The sequence below is a fragment of the Zerene cesonia genome, unplaced genomic scaffold (assembly GCF_012273895.1).
Source record: "Zerene cesonia ecotype Mississippi unplaced genomic scaffold, Zerene_cesonia_1.1 Zces_u002, whole genome shotgun sequence".
NCBI lineage: Eukaryota > Metazoa > Arthropoda > Insecta > Lepidoptera > Pieridae > Zerene > Zerene cesonia.
The window spans coordinates 1,669,109-1,683,513 of NW_024045132.1; the positions used below are offsets into that span (position 1 = coordinate 1,669,109).

Here is a 14,405-nt window from a genome sequence, read left to right on the forward strand (position 1 = left end):
TGAACACCATAAAAAATATGTTATATTTAGAATATATTTAAGATATCCTATAATTTTATTAAAACAAACAACCTCCCGAAAATCTCGAAAAACAGCGTAGATAAATACTTAATACTATTCTAACTGCATTGAATGAAGTATATTCTTTTTTTTTATTTTGAAACTTTCACATCTTTCGGAACTTATTTGTTACGCTTTTAACCAAATTAAAACGGAAGCGGAAGGTTCTTATTTCGAAGCGTACGTATTTTTAACGGTCGTACACCTTTATAGCTCCGTGGTTTCTTGTCACACCATTTGTGTAACTACAATATTTGTAATATGTATATGTCAGTTCTGCATACATGTTATACTTGCGTTACCCTAATAGATGTTTGTTACAATAATACTTACGTGATACATGCAGTTTCCGTAAACCTTGACACAAGTTTGCCTTAACTTCCTATCTACCGTATTATAAATGAGCTCTATTATAGCGAAAACCGATATTTATGGCGCATTGTGAGCATTCAATTATAGTATCCACAATCACGTTAATTCCAATGACTATTTGTGATAGGTAACAATAGCTGACTGTATGACATTTGCTCTCACTTATTGACTGAGGCTCATACGGCATACCACTTGAACTGAAATGTTTACAAACAACGTGAAATATTTAATTTACGCGGTTGTTTCTCTTGTCAATATAATAGCTCAGTACGCGTAAATAGTAAACATAGGGAATTCAACGTTATATTATATAAATGTATTCGATTTTCCACTAAGGGTTAAAAGGAGGCTAGATGAGTGTTATTTTTTCAGTTTGATTGTCAATTAATTTATTTATTGTAAAAACCAAGGATTAATAAGAAGTCTAATTGAACAAATAAATATATGTTTTTAAGTTTATAAAACATCACATACTATTATTTTAATAATTTTTTTTTTTTTTATAATTGGATTTTTAATTCAGCTGTCATAGTTAATGTAATAACTAATGTTTATTTTACAGAAAAAACTAAACTGATTTTATAAATCGGAATCATGTTTCAATTGGGCCAGCTAAGGGTTAAAATTTCCAACCCTCATGTGACCCGCTTGTACATTTTCCATTCTTTACATTAAAAAAGAAATAATGTACGATATCCCTCGTCATATTGCGATTATCTTAAAATCACATACAAGTCAAGAACAGGATAGTACTGGCCATTGAATATAAATTCTGTTTAATCGTACCGTAATTTTATTTAAAGTGTATCAAGATTCTTACTAATTCTGATATGTATATAATATTAAGCAACTGACATATACCTAGTCCTTTTTTATTTAAACGATGCTCTGCGATATGCGATGTTACCATTTTAAAATTATAATTATTAACCTAACACGACACTGCTATTTTTAAATTTTTATTGTTTCATTTTATTAATTATTATTATTACATTAGGTAAGGTAGTATATATTTTAATAAGTTTAAATGGTATTGACAAAGAAAATAGTTACATATCTACATAATGTAGACACCTTGGCCATGTAATAAATAATTTAGTTAACCATGCCATGAACTCAACCTATGAAGAGGAAGTTGTGAGAAATCTGTTTACGTATAAGTAATTATATTAGCGATATAAATGTTAAACAGACTATAGTTTATTTTGTGATGCCTATTTCATATAATTTATTAAGGAATATATTCTTTTGCGGTAATTTTTGGCATTTACGTAGCAAATTACATGACTATAGCTAATATGTTTCTAAAAGTTTTTCGTATATGTCTTAAGGTTTATGGTCGGAACAATAAAATAAAGAGCATTTTTATACCATCTAAAAAAAACGTAAATAAAAAAAAAAGTGATAAGCTTAAGCTGTAGTATTATACTATTTTTTACTAAAAAATTATTTGCATCTCCACGCCAATCCCGTTTTAACTCAAGGTTTCCAAATAATAACAGTTGCAAAGGCTGTTTTCAATTGAAATTAAATTGAAAACATCAAAAACATCGAGAGAACAATGGCTTATTAACACTAATATTTCATGAAGAGTAGGTAACATTAATTTCACTGTAATTTTTCTTTGTCTCATATAGTTACAAACACGGAAAAACAATTAAAATTCGTTGTATTATTACTATGAAGATATTGTTATACTATTTTCAAACCATATAACGCAGCCAGTTCGTTGCATAACATTTTCGAAGTTATATTGCATATTATGCATGGAAAGATTACGATATACTGTTTATTTTTGTTAATTTATTTCCGAGTCCATATAAATTTGCTCTTAACCAGTTTCACTAACCTTGTTATATTCAAGTTTAATATTATTTACTTGACATTGGCTTTGGCATCGAGGTGGTAATAGCTTCTTCCACTTCTAGCTGTTAAGTCGTCATTTAATTGGCACCGGTCGCGAAAATGAAGTTTCTTTATGTAATTTATTATGTATTTTGTAGTAGTCTTTTGAGTTTGTCTAACTTTGTAATGTGTGATATTAATACGAGTGAAAATGGGACAAACAGTGACAATAAATCGGAAATTTACCTCGATTCTCTTGGGCTTATAAGAAAGTATAATTATCCGGCGGAAGTTCATCCTGTGATAACAGACGATGGGTATTTACTGAACTTATTTCGAATACCGGGGCAGGGGCCGCCGATTTTATTAGTGCACGGTGTTGGGGACAGTTCAGATTCGTGGCTTGTTCTTGGACCAGAAAGCTCTTTGGCTTTTCTATTAGCAAATGCGGGGTTTGATGTGTGGTTGTTTAACGCAAGAGGAAACAGATATAGTAAGACTAATATGAATATGGTATCGAATAAACGGTTTTGGAACTTCAGTTTCGAAGAGATGGGTACTCATGATCTACCAGCAACAATTGATTACATTTTGAACAAAACGTTTCGGCCCAAACTTACATATATTGGATATTCACAAGGTACGACAACATTTTTCATTATGTGCAGCTCGAAACCTGAATATAACGAGAAAATAAATCATGCCGTGTTATTGGCTCCAGTTACTTGGTTAACGCACACAAAGTATCCCTTAATGAAATTCTGGGCTCAAATTGTTAATAAACTGATGAACTTTTCTGAAAGTGCAAAGGTTTACGAAGTGTTTTCTTTTAATAAAAAAATAAGGGACTATCACGCTTCAGTGTGCAATATAAAATCTGTGTACAATTTTCTGTGTTATGCCGAGTACTATTCAGGCTTTGGTTTAAAAAATTTAATCGATTTAATACCTGAGAGACTACCTGTTATAACAAGTCACATACCGGCGGGAGTATCGGTGAAAACATTTTTTCATTTCATTCAAATTTACGCCAGCAAAAGATTTCAAAGATACGACTATGGGTTCGAGAGAAATAAAGAAATGTATTCATCCGTCAAACCACCGGAATATAATGTTTCTATGATTTCCGTACCAATTACGTTATTTGTGAGTGAAGTGGATTGGTTCGGTGATACAGAAGACGTGAATATATTAAAAAGTAAATTAAACAGTATTGAACAAGTTGTGGCTATAGGTAAAAGCATCGAATTTAGTCACCTTGAATTTGTTTACGGTGCTCGTGTAAATAACTATATTAATGAACCAGTAATAAATATTTTAAAAGCTATGTTTATACGGTAATACTGCGTTGTATACAAAATCTAGCACGACAAAGTGTGATCGATAGGTGTAAATTTGAGGTCAAAGTTAATTCCGGTCTCCGGATTTGTCAAACGAAGGTTGTAAATATATAACCGAGGATATTTTTGCTTCCGATTAGGATGAATTTATTTAAAACATTTTAGTGGGAGAAACGAAGCACCTAGATAAGCTAGGATCTGTCCAAAAATAGTAATGAACTGGAAATTTTTCTATCTGTGATAATTATGTAGTATAATTTATATTGTGTAGAATAAGTAATATTATATAGCTAATAATTTATTTATTAAGTGGATTTGAAAATTAATGTATTATTTTAAATTTATTTAATTTATAAATAAATAAATACTATAAAGAAATACACGAAGGCTAGTTTTGTTCGACCCTGGCATATATAAAGGAACTTTTTAAATCTCATATGAAATGTGAATATAATCCAATGAAAATTTGTTGTAAGTCTCGTTTTCAGATTTCTCGTCTAAATTATCGAGTAGGTAAATTATTAGTATCTGTGTTACTATTATTTATATGAATATTGTATTGTGAATAAGGAAAAAAAATCATTCTTGTATTATTTATATACAGCGACCCTGACTCGGTAGACTTTTTTTAAATGTGAGAAAAGTCCTTCTGCAAAATATTCCAAAACATTTATAAAAAATATGAATCAATCGTCAAAGCCGTTCTCTAGTTGCAGTCAAACTGCATATTCGGTGACTAATACAGAAATTAAGAACACTTTGCCTGACGGTGAGAAAGAATAAGTACCAAAATTACGTTTGTATAGGCCTGCAAACCCAGGTCTTACTTAGTTTGACTAATATGATTTTAAAAATTTACACTTATTTTCAGGTCTTTCACACGATACGATTAATCATTTAATATCCATAATGCCCTAACAATTAACGTTTGTTTATGTCACCGTAAGCAATGGAGCTGGTGGGTCGCATGATGGTAAGCGCTACCATTGCCCATGAACATTTGAATAGGCGTAAGGTCGTTTGCAAACCTTATAAAATGGATTACCTCTAAAAATTGATTACCGAGGGTAAGGTAAGGTAAAGGATATGGGCCTCCAGCTCCCCCACTCACCAAACGAAACACAGCAGTATGCTATTTCACGCCGGTTTTCTGTGGGGGTGTGGTACTTTGTGGAAAAAAACTGTCCCACCTTCTTTATTTTTCGGAGGTCATTCCTTTAATCATACATCATAATACAGCTTATACAACTACTAAAACACTGATGATTATAATGACACCTCATATAAAAAAGATCGTGCAGCGCTTTTGGACTGAGGGCGTGCCTATGAAATGGACCGACATATCTTACAACAAAGATCCAATACGACGTATGAAATATTAGATACATAAAGATATTCTAAATTCAAGTTTAAAAAAAACTCAATTAGTTTATCAACAAATAACATTGCTAGATTTATAGAGCAGCCTGTATGACTACAATTGGTTTCACAGAAGCTTAACTTTTAATCCCAATTGAAAAGGCATGGAGTAAGTTTTGTAGGTCTCATTTTCGTTTTAACATCTTTTGCCAGTTGAGAAAACTGCAACAGTTTTCATATGCACTATAGAAAAATATGTCCACTTACGGTTTGAAATAGAAATAAATAAATACAATAATTACAATATAAGCTAATACTTTTTCATTTTTATACAACTATAAACTTAGGCTAGCTTCGTTAAAACTTAAATTCCATCGACAGCAGAGCAAAAACTTCGTATCAATTTTATGCAGTAACGATTTCTCTCCCAAAAAATAATTTCAATATCGGATCCTAAAACGTACCTATAGTTACGAAACCTGTTAAATGTTTATCAAAATTCTGTATAGGATTCAAGATAGCGACGGAGGTTTTAATTGAAAAACGCCTGATCTGTCGGTCGCCATGTCGAGTACAGACAACCAGTTCATATTGCCTCTCAACGCTCAATTTACCGGGAAAACACTCTGTTTTGTTCAGGTAATGAAAGCAAAGTCACGATGGATCAATGAACAGGCTCTCTATGATTATTTGGCAATTATATTGGCAGCTTTAAATTGGGTTTTAAATTTTGTTTGCGGCTGGTTTTTGGTTAACATGGCGTTAACGTGATTTAACCGGAAACACAGATAATATAAGACTACAGTACCGGAAGATAAAAAAAAAACATACCACCTTATAACGCTGTGTTGCGTATGGTTTAGTAGAACATAATCTACGCAGTAGTACTAATGCTCAGATCCTTGATGCGCTATGGAAGTGGAGAGTTGTTATCAAACATAGATGTTTAATTTATATGTTTTCATTTGGGAAAGACGACTGATGCTTTTCTGCTATTTATATATGAATCAGCTCTGCTGATTACATCTGAAATACCAGCTACTATTTAGATGTCTATAGTAACGCAGGTACAAGCGAAGACTTAAAAGCTTTAAAAGTAAAAACTTTTTAGCACAAACAATCCCTTATTAATGTTCAATGTACCTGACAACAATATTCTTTTCGTATAACAAAATTCTTGTAATAAGAAAATATTAAACTTATTTTTTGAATTAGGCGTATCGTTTTTTTTGAGGTTATTATATTCTGAAAAAATGCCCTGTTGATACAGACAAATAAGCCTCCAAATTTCCACGTGTAAAAGTGCATTCTCCGTTTCGGTTTAACCTTCAAATACCAAAGTATTTGGACATATTACTAATAAACTTGTTGTGTCTTATGAAATAATTTGGTATGCTCGTATTGGTTTTAATTGAGGTGAAATGTTGTTTTTAAATGATTTGTCATTGTGTGAGGCTGTTGTATGAAAATTTGAACGCAGGACGAACTATTTAACAAATAAATAGTAATAAGTCGAAATGGGGAGATATGTTTCAAAATGAGTTGCTTTACTTTGAACACCAATAGATATAAAATGACGAAAGTTCCTTTAAAAAAAAATATTTTACGTCTATACTGATCCAGCTATAATAATTATAGTTATGACGAAATGGCAACATGGATCACGGAATCAACAAATCTCTCTTACAACACAGTTAAGCGATCTGCCAATAGCGTTTGAGCATGTATTACTTGAGAGGATTTGCTGCACAATCAATTAGCGATGCCTCGAAGTGCTTCTATGTTATATTAATTATTGTTGTATAATTATAATGCTATTTTGGCTACTCGAATTATATTTGAAGAGAAAATTCACCCTACCTCTTCGATAAAACCATATGGAGGAGGAAATATAAGTTCACAGTTTTCAAATATAGCTCTACTTTTTATTTTATTCTTTAAAGTCTCTAAAGTATGCACCAGGATCAAGGTGAATATACCTCAATCTTAAACGTAGGTGCTGTAGAAATATCTTAAAAATATAAGTTCACGATATAACATATTATAATACTTTGTACGTTTTATTGCAGTTGTTAATATCAAATACATATACTATTTTTATTTTCTTATCAGAGTTATCAATCAAATTACAAAGATGGACAATGTTATTTTTTAAAATGGGTATTACATCAACATAATGTATCAAAACATACACAAAATATCATTCTACTTTTGCGATCTCACGCTTATCCGTTGATTAATCAGCAAAATTATTTTATAACCTCTTAATTATAATGCATTAAGTTGGATATTTATGTTCTTGGAAACAAAAGCATTCTGATCTTTGAAGCTATTTGTAAATGAGGAAAATCGTGAGCAACAGTTTTTTTTTATTTTTTATATATTTTAAAATAATATATATGTTAATAAACCTACTTATAGTTGAGACAATTATGATTCCTAAATTCAGTCGACTTAGAAAATTATTCAGTTCTATTCTTTGTGGTTGATTAGTACTTGAATATTTTTTTTATTCCTTTTTTCTAGAGCGGGCAACCGCGGTTTGTCTGATGGTAATCGATCACCATTAACGTTATAAAAGCATTATTTGTGAAGAAAATGAATATTATATACTCGCAATTAGCACGTATGTAACAAGTATGCTTTGTATACTTTGTAAGTGCGCTGCACGAGCTCACAAGCCAGAAAATTAGCTAATTTTTTTATGCGTTTTTAATTTTTAAATTTAATCATGTGATGTTGGAAGTCAGTTACAAGAACGACGTGTTTCACAAAATCGATTCAGAAACCTACAACCATAAAAGTCCTTTTATACGTCAGGTTTCGGTATTAAATGGTCGAGCTTCTAAACATTATCTTGGAAACTTTGCAATTTTGCCAATATTTGCCTATAATGTAAGTATATATATATATATATATATATATATATATATATATATTTATTTATTTATTATTCAATTTAACAACTAAGAGGTATGACAATTATCCTGTATGCAAAAACAAAATACAATTAAAAGAATTTAAAAGATATAAAAACTTATAAAATTATAAAGTATTCAGTTGTCTTCGTTTTGTGGATCTTCAAAGAACACAAGAATTAAGAAGTAAATTGCATAAAATACGTTAATATTTCATGGAAAGTTTTTGTGAATGTCAGTAAGCTATCAAGATGATTATATACTTGAGTAAACTGCTTCGTCCATGTAATGTAACATTTAATTCAATAAATTACTCATACATTTTCTTCGAAAGATACGAATAGAATTAACTTCAAAATTATATGAAATTTTATTCATGCTTCACAACTAACAACACTTTTATTTTATAATGAGATTCTTTAGAGATCTGCAAATGTAGTCTAAGATGTACTTGTCTTGTACTTTATGTTTCGTTTTATTTAATATAATACACATCATGAATATTAAGTAGATACTTATTAGCTATCCATAATATAGAGAGAGGAGAAGGTTGTCATAGAGGTCCATATTTCATTTTTGAGATTTAGTAAGGAATACATTTCTAAATAATACATCACTGTTTATCGTTCTGGTTATGGTTCAAATAAAAAAATGCTTGAATATTATATTATACATACAAATTCTACAATTTGAGATCAAGTGACTTATAAATCGTTTTAGAGGCTTAATTAAATTGTAAAAAATCTCAGATACAATGTTCACCTTCAGAACTTGTAGGTATCAGAAAATATACTACAATCGGTAATTATCTGAGTCCTTAGGTACTAGGGGTGGATTTTCCTTACATTGAATGGAATTGGTTTATAAGAATAGAATAAGAAAAAATGGTTGCCTGTAAAGTCGGTTTTACGGGCGAAGATTTTACGTGACAACGTCTTTTTTTCCAACGCCAAGAACGCTCGAGAAAGACAGAGACAGAGACACAAGCACGCGCCGATTCAATGCGCCTAATTCTCTAGCGCTGCGCGCGCGGCGGACCGATCATAGTTCGGTGACTCATCGTAACGTTACCGGGCGTTACACTTTTTCATGAGTGACTCCGAGCCGCAACCTAATTTAAGACGTTGTCACGTCAAAATAATAAAATAATTTTATTAGGTACACAACATTAGAAACAATAAACACGGACAGAATAAAAATAACTTGCATACTTCAAAACAATTACATCAAAATTTAAACTACAGTAAACTAAGTGTGGCGACTTTAAGGGTAGGGCCATAATGCAAAAGAAAACTGCAAATTAACTGAGTCACACAGACTATATATGTATCACGGGCGAAAATATATAGCAACCCAACACATATACAATACACTAAAATGAACATTAGGCATACGCATGGTCTCTTAATCCTTTGTTTGACAACCCTTTGAACATTTTTTTACATTCTGATCTATTATTGAATATTTATGACAATTTCATTCAATATTTTTAAGTTTCCGTTCGGTGTTCAATTGTGGAATTCTAGCATTTAAACTCGAAAATAACTGACTTGGCAAACGTAATCTTACAGGGCTATTTAATCACTGAGCTCTGCTTTAGTAGTTTTTTACTTTCAACCTCCCCCTAGTAACTTTTGCTTTATAGCAGTGTTTTTAGTATATCGGTTGCGACTTACGAGGGTCTATGATACTTAAATGATGGTTTGTGTTATAAATGATGGAGGTAACATTTTGGCCATGTTTTATAAATATGATTAGGAAATAATACATATGAATAGTGTCATAATAACCGCTTTATAAGTTGGTGACGGGGTGCTGCTATTGTCAAATGTGTACGCTGAGTCAGTTAAGTGTCAAATAAGGGCCATTTAACTTCCAAGCCTGTATGCCCAAGAGACGACAAGTACACGTGCGGCAAGTAATTTAATTCCCAGAATCCATTGAACGCCTCGCATGCTAAGTTCCGAAACGTACAGAAAAAGATTTGCTGTCACAGGCTGTCATCCAAATATGTGTATGCCAAGAAACTAGATAGAAAAGTAAGCATTAAGGTTGGACAAATTAAATATATGGTGCCAATGTATGGCACGGGATAAATGTCGTTTTCTAGCGCGACGCTTATAAGGCTGCAACTCCCTTTTTACTACATATAATGTCATTGGAAGTTATATGTGTGCTGTGTATAAGCGAGTCAACTTTATAAGACGTACAGTTGTTAACAGCACTGTTGATAAACAAACAAACAAACAAAAACACTTTATTGTGCATCAAATGATAATAAAAAATAACAAATATATATTTACATTATATCATAAACATTCACGACAACACAACAGGCGGTCTTATCGCAAGGCATCTCTTCCAGACAACCTGGTGGTCAAGGAGAAGCTGTGGAAAATATAAATATATGGGAAATAGGTGCGATTACAAAATTTTAAATACATATATACATATACACTGTTTAACTATATTTATAAAGTATTCATGATTTTTGCATAGATGAAGTGAGTAAAATGTCCACTTTACGGTCATGGTGGTCAATCAAGCAAAGCAAATCAAGCGAGTCAACTGCAAAGAGGTTGCAGGGCATATTACCTACAACCTACGTACAAGGTCTTTGCTATGCTCTATTTGTATTTATAATTATATCAAAGGGCCGTAAATCGGACGTGAGTGAAACCTGTGCTGAAGCTTATAACTATATGTATCATGCATGCTGAAATTGTACAAACTTTAAAAGAAAAGTTTCATAATTTGTGTCATGTTATAGGAGTCACGTTACTAATTATAATTTAGTAATAATGATAACTATGTGGTACCCTTTCTAAATTACTATTATCATCTTCTATTCTAAGTTAAATATAAAAACTTTAAAAAATACGATTACATAAAATCAACACATAAAATATCGCTACATTATTCGTAAACTTTTGATTTACGCCCTTCGTCTGTCGCGTCAAATATAAAAAATAACAAAGGCGTAAATAAATGTAATGTAAGTTCTATTATACAGGTATTTGCATCGTCTCTGTAGTGACGTGACGCCGCTGATGTCTCGTCGATTCGTCGGCTGGCTTTATTTCCGCCTGTCGCGTGGAAATGTGATAGCGCTTATTTTATTTCCAATATTTCAATAATCGAAATAGAAACGGTGCTGCGGGTTTGTAAAACGTGCCTATGGTACGGAAATATAAACTCAATTTTCTATACACTTGTATTTTCACATGGGTTTAATTCGGATTCATTTTTGAATCGAGAGCATTTCGATTTTCGGTAGCTGTAAAACTTTTTGATCAGAAAATATGCGTTAAATTATAATTCATGTGATAATTATAGAATGAAACACTTTATTTAAGAAAAGACTATGATTTGAATGTTCAGTTCTTGAACAGTGAATGTTCGTTTTGTATACAGATGTTGGTGGATTAGCATTTGTTTCTTCAAGCTAACATTCTTTATGGAAAAACGTATAAATACTACGTTTCTACCGATTTGGGAGACATTGGTTGATAAAACAAGATAGTGTCGTATCGAAAAAGCAACAATATCATAAACCACAGTAGATTAATTATAAATTGTTCGTTTCTTGATTTAAAACACATGGTATAAATTCCATCCCCGTTCGAATAAAAAGTTTCGGTCAATTGAACCAATTGAAAAGGGCACGGAAATTGATTATTTACCACGCATTTGCCTATGTTGCTGGGAAAGGCGCTGATTAAATATTTATAACCTTCCGTTATTGTTGACAAATGTGTGATCGTATTTACTTTTTATGATTGTAATACATTTCGTGATCTCTTCTGTTAATGAAAAAACTAAGTAAAGTATTCTTTACATATATTCTTTATGTTTTGACTTCAAACTGCGACTTTGTTTGCGTCGTATTTACCCGATTAGTAACTTAAGTGCTATACTAGTTTTAACTTAATTTATATTTTCGTTTCATGCTTATCCATACACTTGTTTTGAATATATTGACTAACAAACAGGCACGCGATTTTTACACCTATAATATAAAAAGAACTGTAGTGCGAATAATCCAATTTTCGTGCACCATTTACACTAAACAGATTTCTTTCAACATTGAAATAATTAGCTATATGTACGTAAAAATAGAAATGCAATATGAGAAAACGATGTCTTTGTTCTATAATACGTGATAATTTGTCTAACATGCTCACACAGTTCACTGGCTGTGTGAATCTTTCGCCTAATTAACCCTTCTAGATAACTGCCCCACTTCAAAGTGTAACAGGAATAAAATGTATTTATAAAGCATTGCCTATTGAACCGATGTGCTAAGCGAGGTGAACTCTCCGCTCAGATTAACATATAGGTTACTATAGCGTTGAAAATTGAAATCTTGTTTTTCACTTTCGTAGTGACGAAATAATAATCATTCATTTATCTAGTTTCTCTTTTTTCATTGCGCGCAAGCATAAAGTTGAAATGCAAATATTTATGGTAATGTTTTTTTTTATTTCATAGCTTTAATAGATTTTTTTTTATATTATGTAAATTTGATTATTTTCCGACAAATATTCTTAACACGCAATGATAACATATCATTTTAATCATAAACAAGTATCATTTTATCCAAACCTTGTAAGAAGCTTCTATTCAGCAACTTTAATTAATCTTGTTTTGACTTTCGTATTTAAATTCTTTTGGGCTTTTGAACTGCAAAGATTCCGCTAAATGATTTGAGCATGTATATGTAACACTAGCTGTGCCCCGCGGTTTCACCCGCGTAAGTCCGTATCCCGTAGGAATATCGAGATAAAAGTTGCCCATATGTTATTCCAGTTGTCCAGCTGTCTACGTACCAAATTTCATTGCAATCGGTTCAGTATTTTTTGCGTGAAAGAGCAAATAACACACACACATCCTTACATACTTTCGCATTTATAATATTAGTAGGATATACATCTGTACAAATAAGATTCCCATATTTTAATAAGCGAAATCAGATTATTAATTGAATTGAACATTTTTTTAATATCAATTTAGTCAGGATGTACACATCCTGCTTTACAATTTCAGATTTATTCAACTCCGTATGCAATCACTTTACACAATCCATGATTTTATTCCCAATATGCATTAATACCTAGAGCGTACATCGAAATTGAAATTTTATTAACCTTATTTCGTTTCGAAATAGTAAAATCAATTACTGAAGTACGAAACAATGCTGGCGCTCATGTTAAATTTAAAATAAATCAGCTTAAGTAATTTTGGGCGTAGTTATTAATATATACTTCATTGGTTATATGAGCAATAATGGATTTTAAAAGCCTTCCATTACTGTTAGTCCATCTTCTGTATACATATACATACATATACAGCGGTAGGCTTAATTGATTGATTGACACAAAACGCAACGCATTACGTGTGGAATGATTAAGTTACCTACTTCTGATGAACTGGGTTGTTCACTGTACTCGAGTCTGCCTAGACTCCAATTGCCATCATCCGAAGAGAAAATGTTACAATGAACTTCCTAACTTTTTTTGTTCGTAGGCAGAATTTTAAAGAAATGATGATTTAACTGAAAATTAAAATTATTAAAAAAAGACAAATACCTAATCTAGAAACACAAAATTTTACACGAAATTGTATATTTCTAAATTAATTAATTAATTATTTTAATTATATATATATATATATATATATATATATATATATATATATATATATATATATATATATATATATATATATATATATATATATATATATATATATATATATATATATCTCTCATAATGGACAACCGATAAAAAATGAACATTGCATGCACTATACTTATGATTATTTATAATAATTAACGTATAAATAAACTATTTTTAGACCATCATACTAGTTAGTAGGGTAGGATAATATCAACAGAGGTGACAGAACGAAGAATCATAATTTCGTTATGCTTACCAGCCTATATCTTTAGGCCTTTTAAATTTGATTCATGTGTACCGATTTTCCAAAAATAAATACGTCTAGCCCTTTGTCAGTTTTTATGTCATAGCTATTTTCTATTAGGCCTGAATAAGCAACGTCCATTATGGGATCTGTGTCAACCTTTGCCCCCAATTACTTGAAAGTAGTAAATATTCCCTCGATGGAGGCTCAGCATTATGAAACTTTTGTCACCAACATGACAACATAAGAGTTTACAACTTTCCCGAGACTTGTAGTCGTTCTATATTGTCTTAATTTATAATTTTGTGATGATAATACATTTATATTTGCTAATTTAAGACCTCTTTTATAAGGTCTATTATTAGTAAAAAATAATGTTAAAATATGCGAGCAGTTTCTTAGTTCACTCCTTATTCAATCATAGGTTATATTACCGCTGAATTATATCTCCACTTTTCGTTATGTCATGTATTTTATAAATAATGTGTTTATGCATTTTTTAAATTATTTGTTTATAGTGGGAGTCGAGCATGCTTCGGCACGAATTGGGCCAGCTCGCACCGGGGAAGTTACCACACCCCCACAGAAG

General features: G+C 31.3%; 1 protein-coding gene across 1 annotated transcript; it reads left to right on the plus strand.

The window, feature by feature from the left end:
- The first annotated feature begins 2,342 nt into the window (after window positions 1–2,342).
- Window positions 2,343–3,899, plus strand: LOC119838359 (lipase 3-like). The gene has a single exon (XM_038364281.1). It carries the CDS (start codon window positions 2,398–2,400, stop codon window positions 3,616–3,618), a length of 1,221 nt encoding a protein of 406 aa, XP_038220209.1. The 5' UTR covers window positions 2,343–2,397; the 3' UTR covers window positions 3,619–3,899.
- The last annotated feature ends 10,506 nt before the right edge of the window (window positions 3,900–14,405 follow it).

Excerpts from the sequence above, each read along its gene's own strand:
- LOC119838359 (XM_038364281.1), top strand. The coding sequence starts at position 2,398 with ATGAAGTTTCTTTATGTAATTTATTATGTATTTTGTAGTAGTCTTTTG.